General features: G+C 36.5%; 1 protein-coding gene across 3 annotated transcripts in view; it reads left to right on the top strand.

Annotated features, from left to right (window-relative positions):
• The window catches only part of PDSS2 (decaprenyl diphosphate synthase subunit 2), a 283,492-nt gene that overhangs the window by 156,996 nt on the left and 99,993 nt on the right, over positions 1 to 26,503 (top strand). For all 3 annotated transcript variants that reach the window (XM_087443957.1, XM_087443956.1, XM_004422178.2), the window contains exon 3: positions 5,626 to 5,824. In XM_087443957.1, the coding sequence (XP_087300083.1) occupies positions 5,626 to 5,824 (199 nt within the window). The remainder of the gene's footprint in view (positions 1 to 5,625; positions 5,825 to 26,503) is intronic.

The raw sequence follows: 26,503 nt of genomic DNA, 5'->3' as shown, positions 1-26,503 counted from the left end.
TGACAAGCTGGCTCTGAGTTCCAGCTTTGTCCTTTACAAACTGAATGTTCTTTTTTTTTTTTTAAGATTTTATTTATTTATTTTTTCCCCCCAAAGCCCCAGTAGATAGTTGTATGTCATAGCTGCACATCCTTCTAGCTGCTGCACGTGGGACGCGGCCTCAGCATGGCCAGAGAAGCGGTGCGTGCCCGGGATCCGAACCCGGGCCGCTAGCAGCGGAGCGCGCGCACTCAACCGCTAAGCCACAGGGCCGGCCCGCAAACTGAATGTTCTTGATCAAGTATTTAACCTCCCCCATACCTGCTGTAATTAAAATCACAAGTAGGGCCGGCCCGGTGGCTTAGCGGTTAAGTGCACGCGCTCCTCTGCTGGCGGCCCGGGTTCGGATCCCGGGCGTGCACCGACGCACCGCTTCTCCGGCCATGCTGAGGCCGTGTCCCACATACAGCAACTAGAAGGATGTGCAGCTATGACATACAACTATCTGCTGGGGCTTTGGGGGAAAAAATAAATAAATAAAATCTTTAAAATCACAAGTAGATATATAAATGAAAGTTCTTTGTAAATGATGGGTACTGTACAAATGATGGGTTTTCACTTTTATTATTACCATTGTTTTTGTTGTTTCTGGCCATGTGGCATTTAAAGATTGCTATTTATTTCATGAATGCTGTTTTATGATTATAGATGTCTTTATTAAAAGCTCACAATCACTCATTTTCATCCTTAGGGTAACTCAAAACACCTACAACTTCTTGCGTGCCTGGTTATTACTTTCTTTCATCAGCTGAACTGCATGAGAGATTTATCCAATGCTTAAACCTTCTTGAGTTTTATACTTGCTCGTAATCTCATTTTGCAATTTTTGTGATATGTGACAGTATGGATGTTTTACAGTGAATGACTTTGTAAACTAGAAAGCAGGATGCTAATAAAACACATTTTTATTCCTTTCTTTTAGTCACTTTTTTAAAAGATAATTTTAAATGTAAGCGCCATTTTTTTTTTTTTTTAATGTTTTCTGTTTACTTCTCAGTAGTCTTATAAGCCTCCATCCTTGGTGATTTTCTCTGGGATGTAATAAGGTTTTAATCTAAAACCTGAGTTTACTGTTTTCTTAGAAGCTGTTTAACTCACTGGTTCATCTTCTCCTCCCGCAATTTGTAATCAAATATAACATGTCCACTGGGTTATTTTTACATATTCTTTTATTTTCAAGAAAGGAAATTAAAAACGTGATTTTTTTTTGTAGATGCCAAGTTGTTTGGCTTCTTTATTTAATTCTATCTTTATATGATTATTGTTTTATAGTTGTTAAACTAGTACCATAGGGGCCGGCCCCGTGGCTTGGGGGTTAAGTGCACGCACTCCACTACTGGCGGCCTAGGTTCAGATCCTCTCTGGCCGTGCTGAGGCCCTGTCCCACATACAGCAACTAGAAGGATGTGTAACTGTGACATACAACTGTCTACTGGGGGGCTTTGGGGAAAAAAAAAGGAGGAGGATTGGCAATGGATGTTAGCTCAGAGCCGGTCTTCCTCAGCAAAAAGAGGAGGATTAGCACGGATGTTAGCTCAGGGCTGATCTTCCTCACAAAAAAAACTAGTACCATAGGTTTTTGAGAGAAGAGTCTCTTATATTTATTATTTGATGATTTTATATTTATTTGTCTCCATGTCTAAGGCTGTTGTTCTAAATTAAATGCTTAAATTTGACCTTTAGGTCAAGCTCTTTTGTTACATTTCCCTTGGACCTTTGTAATAGCGTTTTCCAGTGATCTCTCTACTTTTACTACCTACTTTTTCAGATTTTTCCACATATCACCTTCAGAATATTCTTCCCAAATCATTTTAAAAGCATATCATCCTCCCTTCTCAAAAACATTGCCTTTGTAATAAAATACAGACCCTTTAACCTGCCATAACCTGGCTCCAGATTCTTATTTCTCACTTATCCACACAGACCCTACACTCTGGCCAAACTGACCTTCTCACCCTCTGGTCACATTTTCTACTCTTGCCTTTGCCAAGTCTTAAGTCCTGTTCTTCTTATTCTGGGGCTCCTAATCTCTACTATTGTCTCTGCCCTTTCTCTCCAGCTATGAAAATCCTACTTATCTTTCAAGGCCCAATTCAAATTTACCTTCTTCAGAGAAACTTTTAAAAATCTTTCAAATGGCATATTTAGGAGGCAGCCTAGTATAGTAGAAATAGATTGGGTTTTGAAGTCTCTATCAGTTATCTATTGTTGCATAACAATCTGCCCCCAAATTTGGTGGCTTAAAGCAGCAATATTTTGTTTCTCATAGTTTTGTGGGTTGGCTGGACTGTTCCCCTGCTGGGATTTTTCCTGGGTTTATTTATGTGGCTGCATTTACCTGGTAGGTTAACCAGGGGCTGAGTATGGCTAGGAGAGCTGGACCTCTCTCCATGTTGTCTTTCATTCTCAAGGAGGATAGACTAGGTTTCTTCACATGTTATCTCAGGGCAGCATTCCAAGTGGGTGAGCCTTGGAAGGTGTTTTGGAAAGCAAAAGCACTTTCCAAGCTTGTTTGTCCCCATTTGCTGGTGTCCCGTTGGCCAAAACAAGTCACATAATCAAGCTCAGAGTCAATCAAGGAGGAGACTACGTGTGACATGGATATCAGGAGGTGTGATTCATTGGTGGCCATTAGTGTAACAATCTGCCATAGTCTACCCTCTGGTCCCAATGATTCACATTCCTTCCTTAGGCAAAATATACTAACCACCTCCTAAGACCCCAAAGTCTCATCTCTTTCATGGCATCAAGCTCAAGGTCCATGATCTCATAACTTATGTTAGGTCCAGATGTGAATGTGGCTCCAGGGTTGCAGCCCCTCTTAATCCAGGGACCTGGGAATTAAAAGTACAAATTATCTACCCCAACCCCACCACCACTACACATCCAACGTACAATGGTGAGACAGGAACAAAATAACTACAATAGTCACTTCCATTAAAAAGAGGGAGGAATGGGAGGCACATAGCATTCACTGGCCCATAGTAATTCTAAAATCTATCTGGGCACGTATTATCAGGACCTCCTACTCTAGAAGCAAGGAATATTTCTTGATTAGGGCCCAGTTCTGTTTCCTGGGAGTGGTTCCCTAATCCACTGTTCTCCATAATCCTCTGGCCTCTGAGCTATTTTCCCTTTTCAGTAAGAAATGATTCATACTTGTAGCTGAATAGCCTGTCTCAGCCTGATTTCTTATCTCTAAAAAGTTGGTTCAGAAGCTCCTTTTTTTTTTTCATTTTGAACTGTCTCTGTCACTTTTAGTTGAAGCTCATACAACTCCCTTAGAAACTTTTTGGGATTTCTATGAGTCTCATTAGAGTTTATTCTATGCCCTAAAAACCACATCCATAATTCTTTTTTTTGTGAGGAAAATTGGCCCTGAGCTAACATGTGTTGCCAATCTTCCTCTATTTTGTATATGGGATGCCTCCACAGCATGACTTGATGAGTGGTATGTAGGTCCACGCCCAGGATCTGAACCCGCGAACCCTGGGCCGCCGAAGCAGAGTGCGCGAACTTAACCACTACGCCACCAAGCCGGCCCCCATAATTCTTTTTGAGACAGACCTCTCTAGGTTAGTGTGAGGCTGCTGTGGGACAATACCCTTAAAATTCTTAAAAGACCTTTTGTCTACCTAAGGGGTCTACTAGGCATCACTTTAAATATTTTAGGTCTTTACACAAGTTCTTATAGCCACACTTTTTATTTGATCTTTGTTCTAATACCATTTCTTACTTTGAGGATCTTTTCCTGGAGAGACTGGAAATGTGAAACAGTTTTATTTTCAACCTAGCAAGTCTTTGATCCTTTATTGTTCCTCTAAATTGTGCTTCCAAATTAACAACTATCTCTTTAGCTCATCTCTTTCCTGTACCTTATCATACGCAGCTAAAAGAATCCAGCTGATATTTTCAGTGTTCTGCCAGGAAATCTCCTTATCTAGATCCATAAGGTTGTTAGATATATTTTCTGTCTTTCAAGTTACCATAGGCAACAGTTTCGCCAGTTGTCTCACTACCTTAAAAAACAGTATGTCCTTTCTCAATCCTCCAATGACAATTTCCTCACTGCCTTTCTAGCTTTTACTAAGAGTTTGCCATTTCTTCAGCCTTTACCTCTAGCCCGCACCATTCAGGCTCAAGGCCAGTAATGCCTATTTGAGGCTTTTGTGAGCAGAACCCCACTCCTAGATATACCAGTTTCTGTATCAGATATCTATTGCTGCATGGCAAACTACCCAAAAATTTAGTGACTTGAAACAACCATTTTATTTCTTACCATTCTGTGGATTGACTGGATAGTTGTTCTGCCTGGGGTCACTCACGTGACTGCATTGGACAAGCCTTAATGCATAAGCACTTGTTAGGTTTTGCTTGTGTCACATTTGCTAATGTCTTTTTGACCAAAGTAAGTCACATGGCCAAGCCCAGAGTTAGTGTGGAGGGAACTACACAAGAGCATGGAAACCAAGAGGTGTGATTCACATGGGGCCATTTAAAACAGATTCTAACAGATTTCCAGCTCTACATCACTGTGTGCCTTTGGGCAAGTCATTCAACTGTGTGCAACAATTTTCTCACCTATAAAAAGTGGTTAGTAATACCTATCATAGGGTGGTTACAAGGTTTAAACTGTTTAGTAATTACTGATTTTACTATTATAAAAGTAATACTTTCATTGTTGTAGAAAATGTACAAACTATAGAAAAATATAAAAAAAAGAAACATCTCCTGAAATCCCATCTGATACAGTATTATACTGTAAGCTCCTCAAGGGCCTTCTCTATCTTATTTACTACTGAAGGTATATATCTTTGTTCTTCTTCTGAAAGGTAAGGTCCTTGAAGGAAGAGACCACATTTTATTCATCTCTGTAAAGCCTATAGCTTTGCATTTAGGATTAAAAGAGATAATGTATAAAAATACTTAGCTTGGGGCCGGCCCGGTGGCGCAAGCGGTTAAGTGCGCGCGCTCCGCTGCGGCGGCCCGGGGTTCGCTGGTTCGGATCCCGGGCGCGCACCGACGCACGCTTGGCAAGCCATGCTGTGGCGGCTCCCATATAAAGTGGAGGAAGATGGGCACAGATGTTAGCCCAGGGCCGTCTTCCTCAGCAAAAAAAGAGGAGGATTGGCAGATGTTAGCTCAGGGCTGATCTCCTCACAAAAAAAAAAAAAAATAGGTTAATGTCTGACACAGGTTATGTTCCCACTTAAATTGGAGTTCTATTAGATACTTGTACAGATTCTGAGAAATCCTAAAGTTATGGAGGTGGGAAAGGTATACTGAGAACAAAGTATTTAAATGGAATTGTGGAGGGTGACCCTCCACTGGCCACCTTCTCTCTGGGGAATCCTGGTTACTTGTTGGGTAGGGAGTGAGGAATCTTATAGAGAAAGAAGGTGTCAAGATCTGCTTATAGATCCCAAACTACTCAGTGGAGAGGCTTCTATTAAAAACTTCATAAAAAAGGAAAAATAAAAAAATAGACTTAATCATTGAAATATTTTATTGTTGAAAACTGAAGTCTGATATTAGTGATAAGATGGTATTTTTGATACTCAGACAAGTCTTTCCTTTATGTTTTAGTCAAAGAAGTTTGGCAGAGATCACAGAACTTATCCATACTGCTCTCCTTGTGCATCGTGGGATAGTAAATTTAAATGAATTGCAGTCTTCTGATGGGCCACTGAAAGACATGCAATTTGGAAATAAAATAGCTATCCTGAGTGGAGACTTTCTTCTAGCAAATGCCTGCAATGGACTAGCTCTACTACAGAACACCAAGGTAAAACTGAGCAGAGTTTGCTTATGTCTGGATGACCTTTAGGTGGCTCTTGGTTGACTGCTGGAGCCACAGAGGTCTGTGCACCCAACTCCCACATGTGGATGCTCAGTAAAATTTTCATGATGATGGCAGTGTCAACACCAGGTAAAACTGGTAAATGCTAAGAGTTTTCAAATTAATTTCTTTTTTTTTCTGGTTATAGATGAAATGATTTATTAATGATAGGATACTGTTGAATATTTAATATAAATAAATATTACCTATTATTTCACTACCCAGAGATAATCACTGTTAGTTAATATTTTGATGTATTTCCTTTCAGTCTTTTTTTTTGTTTATTCCTACCTTTATATATGTGAATTTTTTTTGTAACATAGGTGAGAACTTGCATGTATAAGGCTTTTTTTTAATTCTACCTGTTTTTTCCCACTTCATAGTATGATGTGGGCATTTTCCCGTGTTATTAACACTTTTCATAAACTTTTTAATGGTTGCATAATATTAAATTATTTAAATGAAATATCATTTATTTAACAAATTCCTCATTTTGGGAATTTAGGTTGCTTCTAAGTTTTTACTGTCATAAATAAATCTACAGTAAACATCTTTACACATCACTTTTCCTCATTCCAGATTATTTCTTTAAGATAAATACCTGATGGGCCGGCCCCGTGGCTTAGCAGTTAAGTGCTCGCACTCCGATGCTGGCAGCCCTGGTTCAGATCCCGGGTGCGCACCGACGCACCGCTTCTCCGGCCATGCTGAGGCCGCGTCCCACATACAGCAACTAGAAGGATGTGCAACTATGACATACAATTATCTACTGGGACTTTGGGGGAAAAATTAATTAATTAATTAAAAAAAAAAAGATAAATACCTGAAAGTGGTTCAAAGGGTTTAGACATTTTTAGTATTCTTGATACGTATTGCCAAGCTGCTTTCTAGAAAGACTGTAGAGGTATCTCTTATATATTGGTTAGAATTAGGTTTGGCTATAAAATAACAGTGGCCTAAACAAGATAAGAGTTTATTTTTTCTCATGTAGAAACATCTGGGACTAGGCAGTCCAAGATTGGCATGGTGATTCTACCAAGTCAGGAACCCAGGCTCCTCCTGTCTTACTGCTCTGCCATCCCTGTCTTACCGCTTTACGGCCCAATATAGTTGCCATCATGTTCTCACTCCAGTCAATAGGAAGGAAGCGGGGAGGCAGAGAAGGGCAGATCTCCTTCTCCTGAAGGTCAAGTGAGTGTACGTTGTGGTTTGCTAAGGACTGTCTCAGTGTAAGTCTGCTCTCCCAGAATCCTGTATCTGACTTAGCATTTGTCCTGAATTTTTCATTTTTTAACACAGAATGGTGACTAATAATTACATTAGAATAAACCAGGATGGGTTTCGGAGATCTCCACTTTATACTTCCAGCCTCTGCCTCAGTTTTTGTCTAGTGTAGGCTAATAGTATGTGAGATCCATGTACAGTGGAAAGAGTTCTCACGTTAAGGTGTTATTGTGTCTGAAAAACAACCGGCAATAACTCATCTCTTTTCCCAACCCTTTCAGACACCTCCCAATCAAGAACAGAATGCAGGGCAATTGCTGATACCAGGAAGTGCCCTGAATGTCTAGGGACAGTTAACTCCTTCCTCTCTCTGGTGGCAGAAGTATTTGACACTGCTGCCCCCACTGGCCACTTGGTGTATCACCCAATTGTACTATGGCCTGTGCATGGCCTTCAAGAGTCACAAAGCCACCAGGTACCAGTCCAAGATCTCAGTGGGAAACAGTGTAAGTTAGAGGTTTCGTGTCTATGAAATATGTAAGAGAAATCAAGGCTGATAAGTTCTGTGTAGAGGGAGTAGAGAATAGACTGAGCACGCTTGCCTGTATGATGTAAACTTATAACTATTTTATTATTTGGCAACACTTTGTTTTTGCAATAAACCCTTTTGGCAGCAGTAGGCTCAAAATAATTAGAGTATATATTTCATTTCTAAAAAGTACTGAATTTTTGTTTCTCAAGAAAGTTGATAAGGAATGTGTAACTTGCACAAAATATTTGTTGGCGTTTCCTATCCACTGTGGAGGCCATAGCGGTATCACTGACCACGTGAAAACAAGAAGAGTCAAACCTGCTGAAAAAGTGTCAGGATCTACTTTCAAAGTTAGTGGTTACTTTAAGGAGACTTCCTGAACATGATGATTTAACACATGCAGTTGCAGAAGGTATATATGCATACCAGTCTGTGAAGCCTAACTTTTATTTAGGTAAATGAATATTCTTCTAAATTAATTTCACTCGTTCTCAACTACAGGTTTTTATGTGCACATAGGAAAAGGGAAGCAATGGCTTTATGTTTGTTGGCTCCATCAGCAGAAGAACTTTGCAAACAGTTAAATAATTCCAGTTTTAGTTGAGTGTCATCAGGTACTTTAAGTGATGAAATTGTTTTAGTTAATTCTAAAAATGTTTTATTTTTTCTGTCCATTCATGAAATCAAGGTAAAACTGTTGGAAGTATATTCTGTCAGAGGTAAAACCATTGTGAGTGAGATTGGAAATTCAGTTTAAAAGTTCAACATGGAAGATAAAATTATTAGTTTATAATAGTAATACAACTACAAATTTTGGTGAAGCACACACAGTGTTATGGTAAAAACAATGTTCTCACTACATTGAGAAACCTATGAGTAGTTGGTATTGGTTGTGGCATACCCATAATTCATAATTGCATCCAAACAAGCATCAACATTCTACTAATTGAAATAGAAGCTATTGTCATAAAAATTTACAAATATCTTTATAGTCAGAATCTCTGAACTACAAGATTTGGGGGGTATACCTGATGCTGAGTATAAAAATATACTTTAGCACCGCAGTATGTGCCTTCTCTCTTTGTTGCCTGTCATCAATCAAATTTTTGAAATCTTTATACCCAACAATGGTATTGAACTTTGCTATAAATGGGTCATCAAAACTTTGGTGACATTTTGTTCAAAATCAGTTGGAAATCTAAAATCAAGTGTTAAACAAATGGAGCAGCAAATGAAGCTTTTAGGGAATTACAGTTAATGAAAACAAAGCTTCCCTTGAAATTTTTCCCTCCAAAAGCAAGGAAGGAACTGAACAAAATAAATCATAAGAACTCAAATACTACACGGGATTAAATTTTGCCATTCTGTAATTATGATCTGGAATATCTCACCTTGCAGGAAGAATCTTTTGGTGGTGCTCCTATTTTGAATAAATTATACACTTGCACGAGTGAAGTGAAATTGAGAAAGCCTAGGTTTTGCAGCATCTGATTTTGGCAAAATGTTCAAAAGAATCATAGAGACAATTTATTTGACAGGTTTTGTCTTATAGTACTCTGAAGGAAGCAAAAAGACAGTACCTTGAAAATATTTGAGCTGGAATAGTTACACTTTTCAATATTAAAAAAATTTGAATTGAGTGTCTACGCCGTTTAGCAAGTTTGCTGTGAGTTTACCAGGTAACTCAAAACCTATAGAAAGAGCATTTCCTCAATTAAAAATATAATGGTCTATAGAAACTAAGCAAACAAAACAGAAAAATACAATTATTAACACCAAGGAAAACAAAAAGATATACAAGAAAAGAAAAAAAAAGATAGGAATAGCACCTATGTGGTTAAAATAATGTAAACAATGAATACTGATCTAACCAAAATTGGTAGAACTATATTGAAAGGATGGGAGATAGGGAGTACATAAGTGGATGAGGGGTGATAGAAGTCATAAAGGGACATGAAAAAGTTAAATCTTCATTTTCTATGGTGGGGAGAAAATAATCCTAAAAAACTATGATTACAAGCACGTTATTTAGAAATATGGAAATAAATACAAAAATAAAACTGCCACAAAAGTTAAAAATGGGAAATGAGGCAGGGGTTGGAGGGCAGAGGGCGATTCCCAAGGCAATGCTGTTTTTCTTAATAATAAGCCTTATTGAACTGTTTAGTTCTTTAAACTGTTATACATTAACTTTGATAACAATGCCAACTAAACTTTAACAAATCAATGATCACATGTTCATTTATAAAAACATAATTATACATGTCTGTGTATTCCAGACTCAAATTTGCTGTAACAAATCATACCTGGTTTGAATCAAAGTACAGAAAAAGGTCCATTAAAGTCAAGAGAATAAATAAAGCATTCAAAACAAACCACCAAAAGTTAAGTATATAGGCAGGCCTTTTCACTTGGAACAGTGCCACAGAATTGCTATTAAAAACTACAAAGGGAGACAAGGGACTCTAAAATAAAATAGAGACAATGGCAGAATAGTGTGTCACTTTTAGAGATTAGTGTTGTAAAAGGTGGTACAACGCCAAGAGCAGTAGCCTCAGTTTACGTGCAACAAACCAAGACATATTGTTAAGTTAAAGAAGCGGGTCATGTATTATTTGCTACTATTTGTGTATGTGTGTGTTTAAAGGAGAAAGGAGATGATGATATATACAAGCTTTTTGGTTATATATTTACAGAATATTTCCAGAAGAATAAATAAGAAACTGGTCGCTTAGGGAAAGACACCAAGGAATAGGAGTGGGAAGAAAATGGTATAATCTTTTTGTTCAATTTCAATTTTTGCCATGTGCATGCATTTTAAAAAATGTTTTTTAAAGGTCTGAGTTTTAAAATGGCTCTGCTAACAGAAAAATTTGGAACATAACACTTAATCTCTTTGGGCCTCGGTTTCCTAAGATGACTGTTATATGTACAAATAAAGTAACAGATGAAAGCATTTTGAAAGAATTTAAAGTAATCAATAAAATACCAAGTATTTATTTAAAAATATATATATAGTGGTCTACCAATAAGAATCACTTGAAGATATCAGTAATTTCAAATTAATTAATCATAAAATGCAACTGTGAAGAATATTGCTGCCAGTTTTATTTTAAAATGCCACATTTTAAAAAAAACATTCTTTAGAAAAATGCCAGTTACACAATAGTAGAGAGAGATATGGCTAAGAAATGAATTAAAGTATGTGAATATGTACCAAGAACAATTATTCTACTGGCTATTTTTTAATATTCAGGTAATCAATATAAAGAAATTCTTTTTTTATTTTGTTTTAATGTACATGGATATATGTTATTTTTATTTCCTTTGAAATTTTATTTTTGAAAATAGTTTTTGAACAGAACTAACAGTATAATAAAATCAATCGTTGGTTAATAAATCCAAGTTTCAAAAAGTATAAAATTTTAATTATTTTAGCACTCCCTTTTACTCTCAAGTGTCCCGATTTGGATGATAAATTATATAGATTCACCACTTTTTCTCAGAAGTTATCTGAGATCCTTCTGCTTACATCCTTTTGGCCGGAATTTAATGATATGGCCACGCTTAGCTAGCTGTAAGGGAGTCTAGGAAATGTAAACTTTATTGTGGTTAACCACGTGCCCAGCCAAAAATCTGGAAGATACAGAGCAGGGAGACGGGAAGCATTCTGCCCTACCTTCCCATCATACTTCAGGCTAGCACATATTTTCATGAGACAGACCTGCTGATTTTTAGGGAGAAAATAGTATGGTACCTTTAATGTATAGTTTATATTCACATGAAAAGGAAGCTAAAGTAAGAAATGATTTGGCTATATAAAATGGAATAATAGATAATCTCAAATCTCTCTCCAGAGATTTATTGCCTTTTGGACATTCTTTTTCTTTTTATTTCCCCTCAAATTGCTCTATTTTCTGTGTATGGTCTACCTTGTTGGGTCTCACTAAATTCCCTCCTTTACTGGAATTCGCATGTTAGCAGAAGGGTGAGTGATCTATTGTCCCTGGGAGCCACTCCGCATCGTCCGTCTTCCCTCTTCACTGTACCTGCTGTGGTCTCAGGAGGAGGCCTCAGAAAGTGCAGGTCTGGTGCCTTGAGCTGCACATGGCTGGCTCTAGTTACACACTGTCTACTTATGGGTTAGACCCACATACCTGAGAGGAAGAGATGTTATATACATCGTAACTAGGTCCACATTTCAGTAATTAGCCCTCATCCTAGCCCCTACTTTGAAGAAACCAAGGCTTATTGCCTTTAGACAAATTTCTAATCATCAGTTTTCACTTACTTTAAGCTATTCTGATAAAATCTTACATAAGGTTAAGATTTTGGTATTAAGTACAAATATAATGATGCTATAATGACACCAACAAGTATTCACTTGCTTTAACCACTTTTTTATTTTATGGGAATAATATTTAATGTATTCCTTTTTCTTAGCTAGCTTGTATCATTCACACATTCTTTCTTTCATGTGGTTCAAGTTCAGAGAAAATGGAGGCTTTGCTCCCATCAAAATCAAATCAGATTCACAGTCTCTGAAATCCACTCTTGGTGTTTTGCATTCAGAAGCATCACTGTAAATGTTCCAGAGTCTAAGACCTCCACCATCTGCTCCATTAGGCACTGGATTTCAGTAGCACTACTTGATTTACCGAAAAAAAAAAAAAAAAAAAGAAAAGAAAAGAAAATAAAAACCTTAGCATATCCAAGCAACAGTTCAGCCTGAAGCTTTTCCTCGAAATAAGAATGATCAAGCATTTCCTTCTCCTTCAGTGGGCCCTATGCCTTGATGGTCTCTGCACAGGTTTGCACCTTTAGATTTGCATTTTATCAATCTTTGTCTGGTGAGGAATGTTTTTTTCTTTTTAGGCTATGGTATGTGTTTTTTTTTCCCAGTTTGATAGTTGTGTGTTGAATTGAAGCCTTTATTCTGTGCAACCCTCCTGTTCATCCAAAACATGGATCTTTTGCACCTTGTTCTTCAAAGGGTCATTGAAGGCTCTACAAGGTCAATTTCAAAAGATGCTTCACTGGCTCACTTTTTGTGAAAGACCTTGAGTACTATGTCCAGGGGTCTGTAATTGATCTTCTACAAATCTAGGCTTTTAGTAGCCCTCTTTTAATCATAATAGATGATTTCCAAATCATGTGAACAGTATTTTAAAATGAGGAGATTGTAAGGGATAACTAAAGTGCTTGAAAGTCAAGAATTCTCTTTGATAAAGCAAATCTCTCATATTCAGAACCAGTTGCTTCCATTTAAATACTTGGCAGTATTCCCATCAGAATATTTTTTTAAGGAAAGTGAAGTTATATCTCAAAAGAGGACTAATTTTATTAAATGAGTTCCCAGAAGCTTAAGTTGATTAAGGGTAATACTAACGTTTAATAGGGTTTTTTGGGGGGAGGAGGAGGTGGCGATAAATATTTCTTTGGGATAGTATTAAGTATTCTTAAGTTCTCTAACATATGGTTAATGTCTTGATAAAGTTAGATTTCTATTTAATGTTTTAATTTTCTTTTATAAGAAAGAAAAATTGTCAGCAATAGCAACGTAAATAGAGACCACAGCAATGAGGGAGCAGGCAGAACTTAATACAGAATATCTGTAAATAGTAGTATGTCACTATTTTTTCACAGTCACAGCCTCCTTTTTCTTTGAGGATGTATATTTAACTTGGTAATTAAAGTTAGCATATTTGTAGCAACTTTAATTTTTTATGACTTATTCTACCAATTTCCCATTTTCTTGTGCTACTGGATTCTTGTCTGAATTTCTATATTATGTGTTTATCTCTGTACTTCGGGGGCAGGCCATTAGATGAAGAGTTCTGCAGTCAGATGAAATTCAGAGCTATTTTATAATTGCCAAGGGTAAAATTAGCAAAGTCAATTATTCTCCCTTTGGCTTTTCCCTGAAGATATTAGGGGTCTTCAAGGTAATTGCCTTAGGTAACACTTAGATTTTTAAATATCTCTAAGTATGGAAATTGATATATTAATCTTTTGGTAATTGTATTCTTGCTGTTACAGCTGTAGTCACATAAATGTGAATTAACGAGAATTTGAATTCAAGAGTGAGTTTAAAAATTAATGCTTGGGTTTTCATTCATTTTCAATTATGGAGCCTAAGGTCAACTTTTTATTTTAGTACTTCACTGTATAAAGACCTTGGACTAAGAGACTGCAGAATGCCTCTTTAAGCCATAAATTCCCTGACTCCATTGAATTAAGTTGCTCTATATTGTGTTCATGTAGAACATCACTGAAGGCTGAAATGATGGGGTCATGCCAGAATCTAAAATTTTAGTGTTTGAGCATCAAGGTATCAATGAAACATGCTGAATAATTGGGGAAAAATCATGAAATAGAAAAACACTGTAATTTAGAAATCTAGCTGACCATTACAGGTTTTCCCTGGTCCCTGTGTTTATTTGTAGACTGGATTTATATTTTAGGATTAAGCCACAGTGCAAATAAGACTGTATGGATTACTACTTGTCATCTTTTTTTAAAAAAAAAAAACCAGTGCTTAATATGTATAGTGATAATCCTAGTATTTAAAGAATTGAATTCACCATGTTATTATTATTTTTTTATCTTTATAGTCATTTTCATTTAATGGACCTATCACTGTACATCAGATGGGAGACTGTGAGTTAGCCTGGGTCTTGTCTAAACACCCTAGAACATTGGCATGATGTCACTCCTAGGGGCTGTTCTATTAAGCATTAGTGATTTATATTTCTAAATAACCAGAGGCGCAGATGTACTTCTTACATAGCTGATGTATTTCCTTATGTTAACTTTGTTTTCCTAAAGGCATAAATATGTTGTTTATAAGAAAGAATTTTGTTTGTATAAATATGCTCAATTTATGCATATAAATCTCCTCCTTTTACACCCATCTATATATTTTAATAAAGAGGCTGCTGTTGGTTAGTTGATGTTTATCTTATCTGTTATATTAATTTTACTTTCAAATTCATATTGAAGAGTGAAACCTAAAAACATGCTATATCATATGAAATTCGTTTTTCTCTATCATATTCATTTAAAATAGGCATTATTGTGACCTTGTGTGTTTATAGTCTTGTCAATACTATTTTATTTGTGGAAATTATTGAATTAATATCTTTTAGCCTCTTTAGTTTGGCACCCAAGATTAATGTTCTTTTCTACATATAACCTACTCAAGTGTAGATTTTCATGACTAGAGTAAATGGGTGCAGAAGGTAAGTGGGGTGTCCTATATTATAACAATAAAAGAAACTAACTCTGTATCAATTAAATAGAGAAGTCAAAATGCTGTCATAAAATTACAGTTTCAAAATCCCCAAACAAATTTGTCCAGTTTTTTCTTATCATTTCCTAACATAGCCACATGTTAAACAGACACTGTGTCCATTTTTTGAGCCTGCTTCCTTGATCTTTAAAGTAAAAGTGATAAATGATTAGTATTTGAGAAGTGTACTAGAAATAAGAAGACAAAATATTATGTTCTTTTAAAATTTGTTATCTCATTAAAACCTTACACTTTGCCCTTTTCATGCCATAAAACACTGGAATGAAGTATCTTTTTGGCATAGATACCATCATGCAAAATGGATACTTCTCTGAGTGTCTCTGTCAAACCAGAAACCCAATGACAAGGAAGAAGAGCAAGAGAAGAATTTCTTCCATATGCCTGGCATTCAAAAATTCCCATTAAAAAAAATCTGTCTTGTACAAAAATACATCCTCTGAAATGGGTGGAGTTGAACCCCTCACCATGGTTGGCCATAAGAGATAGAAATATGTTGATCATGGCAATTTCATAGTACGCTTAGTAACCTCAATTTTTGTAAACCCCTTTTTCTACTTTCCAGAAATAAAATTAATCAAACCAGCTTTTTTTCCTCCCTTTTTCACTGACATAAATTGCTATTTCTCCAAAACCAGAGGGAGAAAAACAAATCTATTTTGAGTTATTCAGTACTCTTCTTTTGCCTTTCTAAGGATTTTACTCAAGGAACTTCCTGAGTTAGGAGTTTCCAAAATACTGGGCAGATGAACAGCTGATTCCTTCCTCTGCAGCCTCAGCGACCTGACCTGACGTCTCTTCTCCACTCATCCTTTCTCCACTCTAGTAGTTTTGTACACAGTACCCTTTTCTTCATCTCTCTCTCTCTTTTTTTTTTTTTTCCTTTTTCTCCCCAAACTCCCAGTAGATAGTTGGATGTCATAGTTGTACATCCTTCTAGTTGCTCTGTGTGGGACGCCGCCTCAGCATGGCTTGATGCAGTACACAGGTCTGTGCCTATTACCCGAACCAGCGAAGCGGAGCATGCGAACTTAACTGCTATGCTGCTGGGCCGGCCCCTCTTTGTCTCTTACTGTTCACAATTTAGTTAGTTTCACCTCAGGCAATCTCCAAAGGGTGTGCACATCCTCTTCAACCCTTTTCCTCCAGTTTTTCATTCTTTCTCCTCTTACCAGTTATTTCAGAGAAATTGCCATCCACCTTTTTGCTTTCTCCTTGCTCTTTTCAAGAGGAAAAGTAAACTAAGAAACTTTACTTGGAGTTGAAAAACATCAGAATAAAGTTTGGTATACTCTTGTGTTAAGAAAAGGGAAAATTATATAATTAGAAATGAAATAGGCATAAGAAAGAACCAATATCTCTACCCTCCTGCTCTTATTAAACCAAATTTCCCTATAACTGTCAATGTTTAAAAATAATTTTTTAAATATTTTCTATTTAGTTTTGTTTTCCTATTTTATTCAGTTGCAGGTATTATGAGATTGGGGTTTTCTATTCTATTTTTACTTACAAGTATACGGTATTTCTAACATTAAGGGCTAACCAAGATTTTGTGGGCTGCCCTGGCAACCTAGCCACCATTTATAATCTTGTATGTTGAGAAAATGTGATATGAGCTCCAAACAATTGACTTATAGATATAATTCCAGAATGCAACGCATTTGTAGTCTGGTGCCTGCTGTATTAGATTAATACTGAATTTGAACACCATAAGCAAAAGAAAATTTAAGAGCATCCAAAAGTGACTACTTTTCATTAGTAGCCATATATAGCTCAGTTGTATTGATATAATTTGGGCTTTAGCATTTCCGTCATTTTCTTGAATCCTCAGAGTTGTGAATACTCATCGAAAAAATTCACTGTAAGCCAAAGTTGGCTTCTGGGCCTTAACCCAGGAGCAAATTTTATTTATTTAGCAATAGTGATTGGGGAAGAGCCCTTTTCTGGCAGCTAATGACCTACTGGAGGACTTGTGTGCCCAAGGCAAAGCTGAAGGCCATTAGCCCAACAGGTCATTAACTGACAAATGCCTGACCCTGAGGTCATTTCTGACATTGTAAACTGTGGAAACATTAAAGTGAGTTTGTTGGGAAATATGGCTGTGCCAAGGAAGTTTCTTTTTAAGCATTTTGGAAAATGCATTAAATTGTTTGTTGTTATTCACGTGGCTTAATTGTCTTTGTTCTGGGGCCGTTTTCACTGTGCATAGCAAGTCAGTCAGACATCAGTAAACACCAAAACTATACTGTATGTCCAATCTTTAGTTTTAAAGGACAATTTCCCTGTTTAGTATATCAGATTAACTATTTCATTACTAAGCAGCTTCAGCCTACACTCTTGTGGGTCACTTATGTTTTCATAATGTGTTGAGCTATATAGCTCTTATCTGTTTTATGCTCCTCAGAGATAACGTATAAAACACAAAGAAAAGTGGAAAGAGCCCTAAAGTAGAAGTCTGTGGACCTAGTTCCTATCCCTGCCTTTTTTTTTTTAATTAGTCATTTAACATTGGACAACTCATTTTACCTCTCAGAATTCTAGTTCAGATCGTTTGTCTTTTTCTCCAGACTATTTGTCTAATGTCTTAATACTCCATTTTACAAATGAAATTAGAAACTTCATAATGTAAAATATTGACTATTAAAATTAGTATCAAACATTTAAAAAATAATTTTTAATTTAAAAAATAATATTTGACGACATATTTTTGAGTGTTTACTATGTAGTAGACACTGTTGTAAGTGCTTTATGTGTATTAACCCATTTAATCTCTCCTGAGGCACAGAAAAGGGTTAAGTAATTTCCTCAAGGTAACACAGCTAATAAATGGTAGAGCTGCTGTTTAAATCCAGGCAATCTGGCTCCAAAATCCTCATGCTTAACTAAAGTAGAAAACTAACAAACCAACAAAGAATGATGATACCTTTTTTGCCAACAATTTGGCATTTCAGATCCTGGATTTATAATATCTTAAACAACTAGTAGTTTTAAAATATTGGAATAAATATTTCAATGCAAACATCAATAGGGGCTTTATGAAACATTCTAGAGAAATAACTAGTAAGCAAAGGCAACTTGTTTTCTTGGTTTCCTCATCTGTAAAATAAAGGCAGCATTATGTCCATCCCCTACATTCTTGCCAATTCCAGTATTCTACAATTCTGAGTGTTGTAGGGAAGAATCTAAACTTACAACGTATAACCAGATCCTGAAACTGCCATAAAATATGAAGAAAAACAAAGGAATCAAGACAAATTGTTAATAAAATGAGAGATGTAATAGGAAACCCAAAATTTTTTATAAATGTCAGAGATCTGGAGATTTACATACATATTTCAGCAGTCAAAGCAATACTCCAAATTAGTGACCTCACCTTTATGGCAGATTTGTGATGAGAAACTTATATGGCTTCATATATCAAGTACTTTAAAAGCCGTAAGGTGATATGCAAATGTGAATTTATGAAAAGAGTGATTGAACAAAGTGGTAACTGTGCAAATTTATATTGAAATAGTTATGATTTATACAGCTAATTCACATATTAGAACAGTATTGGTAATTCAACAAAATTTTGTGTGTGTGTTGTGCTAAGCATGGGAGATACCAGTTTAAAAGCCACTTGTATATCTTTATAGATTGGAGAATTGCTAACCCAAGGGTATTCATTATTTGATGCAAGGGTACAATGCAGCTGGTCTCAAGTTTCTATTACCTGATTTTTTTTTTAAGGAGGGGAGAAAAAGATTACCTAATTTTCTAGAACGAAGTACCAGTAGGGCCAGTTATTTTTAGAATTCCATTGAATCACAGATTTTGAAGAGCTGAGAAGGTATTTGGAAGAAATACAATTACAGTTTTAGACAAGATGCATGGATTTTAATACATATGAGTCATGCCTTTATTTCTGTGGCTGCCTTTGAAATGCAAACCTTGGGATGTCTCTAAATTACAAACATCTGCCTTTTAGTGGGGCCCAATTTGAAGAGGAACTGATTGAGCTGAAAAGTGAACTGTGTTACCCAAAAGACATGGTGTACCTGGCATTTGCAAGATGTATGTGTGAATCCCAGAAAAATCCTGAAATTTTTAACTCTTTGGCCAAATGTGGTCTGAGCCAATTTGTTTTCATGAATCTAGTAAGATCAAAGCTAAAAGTCAACATCAGCGATATAAACCAACAAGATTGATAAGCACCCTAACAGAATTAGACATAGTACCCAAGAATGATTGTTTTATCCTGCCTCCTGCCTCTATTTACATTCAGCTCATTTACATGTTTTTGGTATAAATTGATAAACAAATTAACACCTTTACAAATATATTTCAGAATAACAGTGTTTAAGCTGCATGTCAAAAATTTGAGGTCTTCGTGTGCAATTAAGATGGCTAACCATGGTATGAGCTATCCCATATATCAACATGATGTAAGCTAATGCCTCCAAACAGATCACATCGTATCTATTTGTTGGTGGTCAAATCCATTTAGCAAATCACTGTCAACACTTTTTTTTAATGGACTGCAATAGAAAATAGAGGGATAATGAAACTTTTGTTTTATGAAAATTTTCCTTCATTTTTATACATATGCATGTACTGTGTCATGATGTAAAATGCAGTTCTTACTGTGGGTTGCAATTTAAAATTTTTGATACTATTAGGCAGTCTTCTAGCCAGGAGCATCTTTTCAATGGAATGAAATACTATACTTTGATTCTGGTGTTCTGAAGTGTCACATTGTGAACTTGTGTTTCTCAAAAGTGGGATTAACTTTTCAGTAAAATCACACTTGGAAAACACCGCTTTACCTCACTGAGAGGACCCTCAAATGAAGAGGCAGTGAAAGCAAAATGGAGGTTATTGGCCACATGGGGAAAAGTGTGCAGATATTTGAAATGACAGACATAATTCTCTCAGAGCAAGTTCAGTCAGAACAGAGTGTAACAGTGCTACTAAGTAAAGAACGTACTAATGTGGAACATCCTGAGTACAACAGACTTCTTGTGCAGGAATTCCCCTATTGAAGAAGGTGGAAAATAAAGCAACTAACTGCTATCTGATAATATCAGAATTGCTTTGTTTGTTTCATGACTAAGCATTCAATTCTCACTAAGTATTTACACTTTTTGTAGTAACGATGCAACTTGACACAACCAACTCTTTTTAACCTACTGGAAAGCATCTCCTTTGCCTTTATTTCTTATGAAAAGTTTCATCTTGATGTAAGCATTTTAAAGTATCTGCAGCTTTTTCAGGAACCTAATCATTGTTTAAATAAATGAATGGTATTTGTCATTAGTTGGTGACAAACAGTAGGCCAAGAACCATGCACCTTCATTCAAAAAGTGAACAACTTTTTTGGATTTTTTTTTTTATTGTTAGTAAAAGAAATCCACATTTTTGGCTAATTGACTATTCCTTACAATTGTTATGAGTGAAAAAATGTATACAGCTGCACATTTACGTATTTCTGATCTTGGGGCTTACTGTTGATAAAGCACAGATACCTCTTACCTAAATAAGCAAAGTGAGGCCCAAGTGATATGGCTGGCCTAGGGTTATGCAACTCATCTGTGTATTAACCTTCTGAGTGATCAAAGACAAATTAATGGCCTTTATCTTTGTAAGGCCATAACTATTTCATTAGTACAGTGCCAGGCACATAGTAGGCTGTTAATAGAATGAGTGCACTAGCCGATAGATTAAATTTCAACACTCATATTCAAGCCATTTTCCTGAAGTTGTGGCCTATTTCTTTTAAGTTTTATTAGTTGTGATTTTATACTTTTCTGTAGTTCACTGAATTTTCCTGTACCCTTTTTGACAAATATTACCAATAGTTAGAGTTTATACACCAATGTATCAGCTGTTCTAAATTAAAAATTAAGATTATCAATTTGCTTAGTTTTTGCTGCACCTGTCCTACTGGTAGTGCCATCTCTCTCTCTGCTCTTCCCCCTTAGCCAGAAGAACTTCCAGCTCACTGGAACAGATTGCCATCCCTCCCACAAATAAGCACGGCCTTACACATTTGGCAGCATTGAAAAGGCTCCCTTCAAAAAGCCAAGTTAGAAGCTTCCTCCAGAACTACTGTGAGTTAGTGGTGTGTTTATTGCAACAGACCTTTCATCATTGTCTTCATTAAGCTTGGTCTTTGCCTGGTAGGAAGGAGTGGAGAGAACCATTCTTTCATAGACTTCATCAATGGCTTTATTAAAGCCACTCATTTATATTAATCAGCATGCAGATTAGGGCTCATCTGGGTTGTTTGTGCCCAGGTGGTGGGTGAGTAGATTCACCCCTTTATTTGGCCACCGCTGCTGTTCCCCAGGCTCTTCAGAGATTGCTTCTCCACTGAGGCTGCCAGCCTGGAAGCTCTGGCTGAGCACTGGGGACTGAATCCACCTGGAATGAAACAGTTTGCTTAAACCCAGTTTGTAAATGATAAAGTGCTTTACAAATATTAGATGTTATTATTGGTCTCTATGGGAGAGTGCTACTCCTTAACCAGTCCCTCTACCTTACCTTGGTAATGTAAGTAAATCTTTCCATCTTTAAATGCGTCTCTCAAATACTTTGTGCTTCATTTGTATGAAGAGGAACTAAAGAGTGAAACTAACCATTCTGGTTATCATTAGCAGGTATTCGGCATCCTTTACCTATAAAAGTATTTTTCTATAAGACATTTTCACTGACAGTGTAGTTTTGTGGCTTAAAAAAAATCATGATATCCCTTCAAATGCTAAAGCTCTTTGAAAAGGACATATTTACGCTAGATCCATCTTTTGTTTCTCTCAAGATGTATATGAAAATTAATTCTTCCCCGAGGGTGTTTTACCTTTGTTACTGCTTCATGCGTTGCTATTTGTTCCTGGGGGTGGAGGGAGGAGTGCAATAAATTTTTGTGTAATTAATGTCATCAGCACTGCAGATGCGTGCACACACATGACTGTTTCCTTTGCAAGCAGCTGTTAAGAGTAGTAAAGCCTGGGGCCGGCCCCGTGGCTTAGCGGTTAAGTGCGTGCGCTTCGCTGCCGGCGGCCCGGGTTCGGATCCCGGGTGCGCACTGAGGCACCACTCCTCCAGCCATGCTGAGGCCGCGTCCCACATACAGCAACTAGAAGGATGTGCAGCTATGACAGACAACTATGTACTGGGGCTTTGGGGGAAAAATAAATAAATAAAATCTTTAAAAAAAAAAAAAAAAAGAGTAGTAAAGCCTGTGTGTTCATTTGCCTCCTAAATAGAGTGATAGGTCATACGTTGTCTTGTCATTCCACGCTGTAGTAAAAAAGTCATTAAAATAACCTTTCCAGCACAAGTTTTTGAAAGACAATTATAAATCTGTAATAGCTGCCACAGTTTTTATATACCAAGCAAATTAAGTACATAGCAACCTTTTTTAAGTGAACTAAAATACAACTATACTACCTTATTGTACGACTCAGATAGCTTATGCTAGTGTGAACTTTAACTGAGCCACATTAGTTTATAGTTAGATTTTTCTAAAGATTTAGTTGCATTTTACTTTTAATTTAGCATGGGCGCTCCTTTGCTCAAACCTAAGTGGTCTGGTTTACTAGTGAAATACCTACAACTCTGTTGAATCTATTCCATCTGTCAAATGCTAACTGACAACACTCCTGAATCACAGTTATTGAAAAAGGCACAACTTGTCTACACAGAATGCTTACCACCGCTTACCGATCTTATTTTTGCTAATCCAGGGACTATTGATTGATATATTCCATAAATCAATTTGTGGACACAGCTCAGCTTGAAGCCTCTCTGAGACTAAAAGCAGAGTATGCTTCCCCCTACCCCACCCCCTGGAAGTAAGTTTATTGTTTTATCTGATTATAAAATCAGGACAATAAAATGGGGGAGAAAATGTAATACATTGTAAATTTAGCAATTATAAATTTAAGCAATTCAGAAAAGTTGAGGAAGAAATTTTTGTAATTAAAAATCATCCAGAATCTTACCACTTACACGTTATCATAATTATTAATATTTTGTTGTCTCTCGGACCTTTTTCTCTGTATATATACATACATAGATTGACCTCATTTTTGTTTTAAAAATACCTATCGTGCAATTCTGTATTGTAACCGGCTTTTTTTTCTTAAGAATATGTTACAGGCATCTTTGTATAGCAGTATACAGTACAGTGAGGATTTTTTTTGGTCATTGTTGTTCTCTTACTACCCCCTACTTCTCTCAGTTTCTAATTTTTATGATGAGAATTTTATTACAGTTGAGGACATAATCATAATTTTGTGAGGGTATGCATCACTTTAGTTTTTTTCAGTTAAAAAAAATCATTGAATTGTAGTTACCCTTGCCAAAAGATAAAGAATGAAGCAATTACATATTCCCCCTGAGATTGGTGAAATTTGTTCTGTAAATTAACCGTTTAAGAAATTCACTGCAAAGGTCGGTTATATCGGATCTGTAATTGTGCTAAGGTTCAGATGCAGCTGGATACTACCTATTCCTTATCTTTGATGAGAGAGTGGTGATGGAAGTGGGAGAGATCAACAGTTTGCTTGAGAATAGCAATTAGATGTGCACCGTACTCTTACTTTCCTGTGTGACCTTTCTCCTAGGAGCCAAAAACGAGGGGTCAGGAGAAGCCAGCTCATAACACTGATACTGTGGTTACCACTTCTAGCTCACTGAAATCTAAGGTGTTATGCAGAAGATTGGGGGATAGTGTGTGGTATTGCCGTAGAGTCAGATTTAAACATATGACACAAATTGAAGAGAAAAACATTTTTGCATTTGCATGTACAGGTAAGCAATTCTGCTGTTCTCACAACCTCCAGAAATGCAGAAATGAAGAAACACATCTCCTGTTTGATTATTCTCTAGACAGCCAAAGTAAACTTTGTAACATTGATGTGGTGACAGTCATATAATCTGAAATAATGTTTCAGGATGCAACAAGTCAGTGTTACAGAGATCTCTGATTTTGGTTACAATAATCTTTTCACATTTTCTGTTGTTGAATTAAAACCTACTTTCTTCCAAAATTGTGGGCACACAATTTTGAAAAAAACACTGTAATCTTGGTTTCCATACTATGCCCTTCATCTATCCAAGACTTATACTGAATGTAGAGTATGTATGAATATAGAAGTATAGAAGAATAATAAGTTAACACTTACTGAGACTTATTATGTTCCAGATTCTCTTCTAAGTCTCTGCATATTTACTCATTAGAGAAGGAAGTGATATGGTCAACTAGTGCCGTTATTTGTTTGTTGCAACACTGCACTTAAACCTGATGTCATTCTGAATCTGATATGTATGAATTACTCCCAAGTATTAGAGCACTTCAAGACCCAGAACTCAGCAATGCGACCTTTAATTGACCCAACTAGGACTTCTTTGTCAGTTGGTGGGGTGGGCTAGAAGCCATAATGGTTTAAAAAATGGAAATGATTTTAAATGGTTTAAAAAATGGAAATTGTTTCATTATGATTCTAGGTATTGGAACCAAGGGTCTTTGGGTACAAAAAGTTTCGCAAAGAAAGTAATCAGTAGAGTTCAGACAGAGGGAAAGGTCCATGTGAAGAGAGCAGATGAAAATAATAGCATGAGCAAAAATGTCTCATCAAAGTTTACAGAAAAGCAGTTTTCAAATTTACATGCCTAATTGTAAATACTAACATTTACATTTCTAGAAGCTCAGAATCTTAGAATTGGAAGAGACCTTAAGGAATTATGTTTTGCAACTCCCCTCATTTTATAGTTCAGGAAAACCAAAGCTCAGAGAAATTAATTGATTTGCCCCAAATCTCACAATGAAATTAGTAGTAGGCCTCTAATTTCATTACAGTGCTCTAACCTGTGGCCACCATGGACGCTCTTTTAGCCTGTCTTCTTTTTCTAGTGGCAAGTGTTTGCTTGCCCTCCTGGGCTTGAGAAACAAAAGTCCTTGAATCTTTCTCATGGTTGCTCTTGTCTAGAGCACTAAGAAGTCTGGGGCTTGGGCTCTTAGCCTCAGGAGGTCTGGCAGTTAGGCTCTGGATTCTCCTCTGGCTGCCATTATACTTGCTACCATTTAGGGTTGGTTGAACAAATCATTCCTCAAGAATCTGAGGGGAGAAAATATCATTAAGAAGTGCTTTCTTATAATTAAATATAGTAGGTATCTAAACAGGTGAATGCCTGTGGTAGTAAGCCATGTAATGAGAAAAAAGAAGACCAGATCATTCATGGTCTTGTTAAAGAACATGTGGCTGGTAGCCCTGTGGTCTTCCTAGAAATATTTGCAATTTTAAAGGAGGAGGATACTTAAACACAACTCTCTTTGGTATAATTTTAAAAGTAAACATTTCAGACAATGGAAGGAGATTTATGTATACACTAAGTCACCCTTTCCTAGAACATTTGACTCCCCTAGGCTATTCTTACTTTTCATAATCTCTTACTTTCCTTGACTTGTTAACCCAAGGAAGTCCAAAGCTTTTTCTTTGATGGTTGTCACTGGCTATGAAGGAGTATTCTGCTCAAGTAAGTATGGCCATTTGGAAGTATAGGTCATTTATAAATTATGAACCTGTAAGTACAAGTCTCCCTATATTTGTTAATTGCATTAAGAGAAAAAGAATCAGAGAGTAAAATGTTTTTGTTGCTTCTACCTGGTCTGGAATTTCAGGGAAGTAAAGGAACACTCTTGTTGTCCAGAGCCAGAGCCATTGTTAAAAGTTCATGCCATCGTTTTGACATTTAGCGTCGGACTTGCTCTTTGTAAATCCCTCTTCACTTTACCAGTGCTGGTCTCAGAGCTCAAACTGTTTCAAAACCATAACATTTCTTAGTGAGTGATTGATCTGTATTATGTGTCCAGCCATCAGGGAGATCTTGGGATGTTGCTTGTATAAACTGTAATCCAATCTGATGCTGTGCATTTAGTTACAGTCTTTCATAGACCTATTGGTGATACTCTATCCTCCAGGATTTGGGAATAGGGCTTATCTGATACCTTCAGGGGAAAAAAAATCCATTCATTTTTCTCTCTTCCCCACTTAAATAACTCAGCACATCTGGTAACACTGTAGGATCATTGTCCTTCCAGTTCCTCTGCAGCTCATATTGCTACAATATTTCTTAAGTATTTGGTTACCTAAAGGGCAATGTGATTTGAAAAAAAAAAGACTTTGTATAGGCCTTACAAATTAACCCATCTGCAGAGCTAGAAAAAATATGCCTTTAATCAGAAAAATATCCATATCAGCAGCCTTGTGTGTGTTATGCAGTATGAATGTAAATATAAATTTGGTGATAAATGCTCGTGTGTTAAAATTTTAAAGCAAGTCTTTCTATAAATTAATGTAGTTTGCCTCTAAAAAAATGTTTATTAAATCCAAGGCACCTGAGATTGAAGTATCTTGTTGTTTGGGTCTGTATCCTTTGGCTTAATAATGTCTTCAATTACAAGAATGATAAAAGCTGAAACAGAATCCTTTAATTCAATCAAAACCGACCTAAATTTTAGGAAGCAAAGACTGGGAATCTGATACAGGACTGCATAATATAGGAAGCTAAATATACA

The sequence above is a fragment of the Ceratotherium simum genome, chromosome 19, assembly GCF_057802395.1.
Source record: "Ceratotherium simum simum isolate JZ-2026a chromosome 19, ASM5780239v1, whole genome shotgun sequence".
NCBI classification, from domain to species: Eukaryota; Metazoa; Chordata; class Mammalia; order Perissodactyla; family Rhinocerotidae; genus Ceratotherium; species Ceratotherium simum.
Note: the sequence above shows the minus strand (reverse complement) of the source record. Positions and strands in the feature narration are given on the sequence as shown.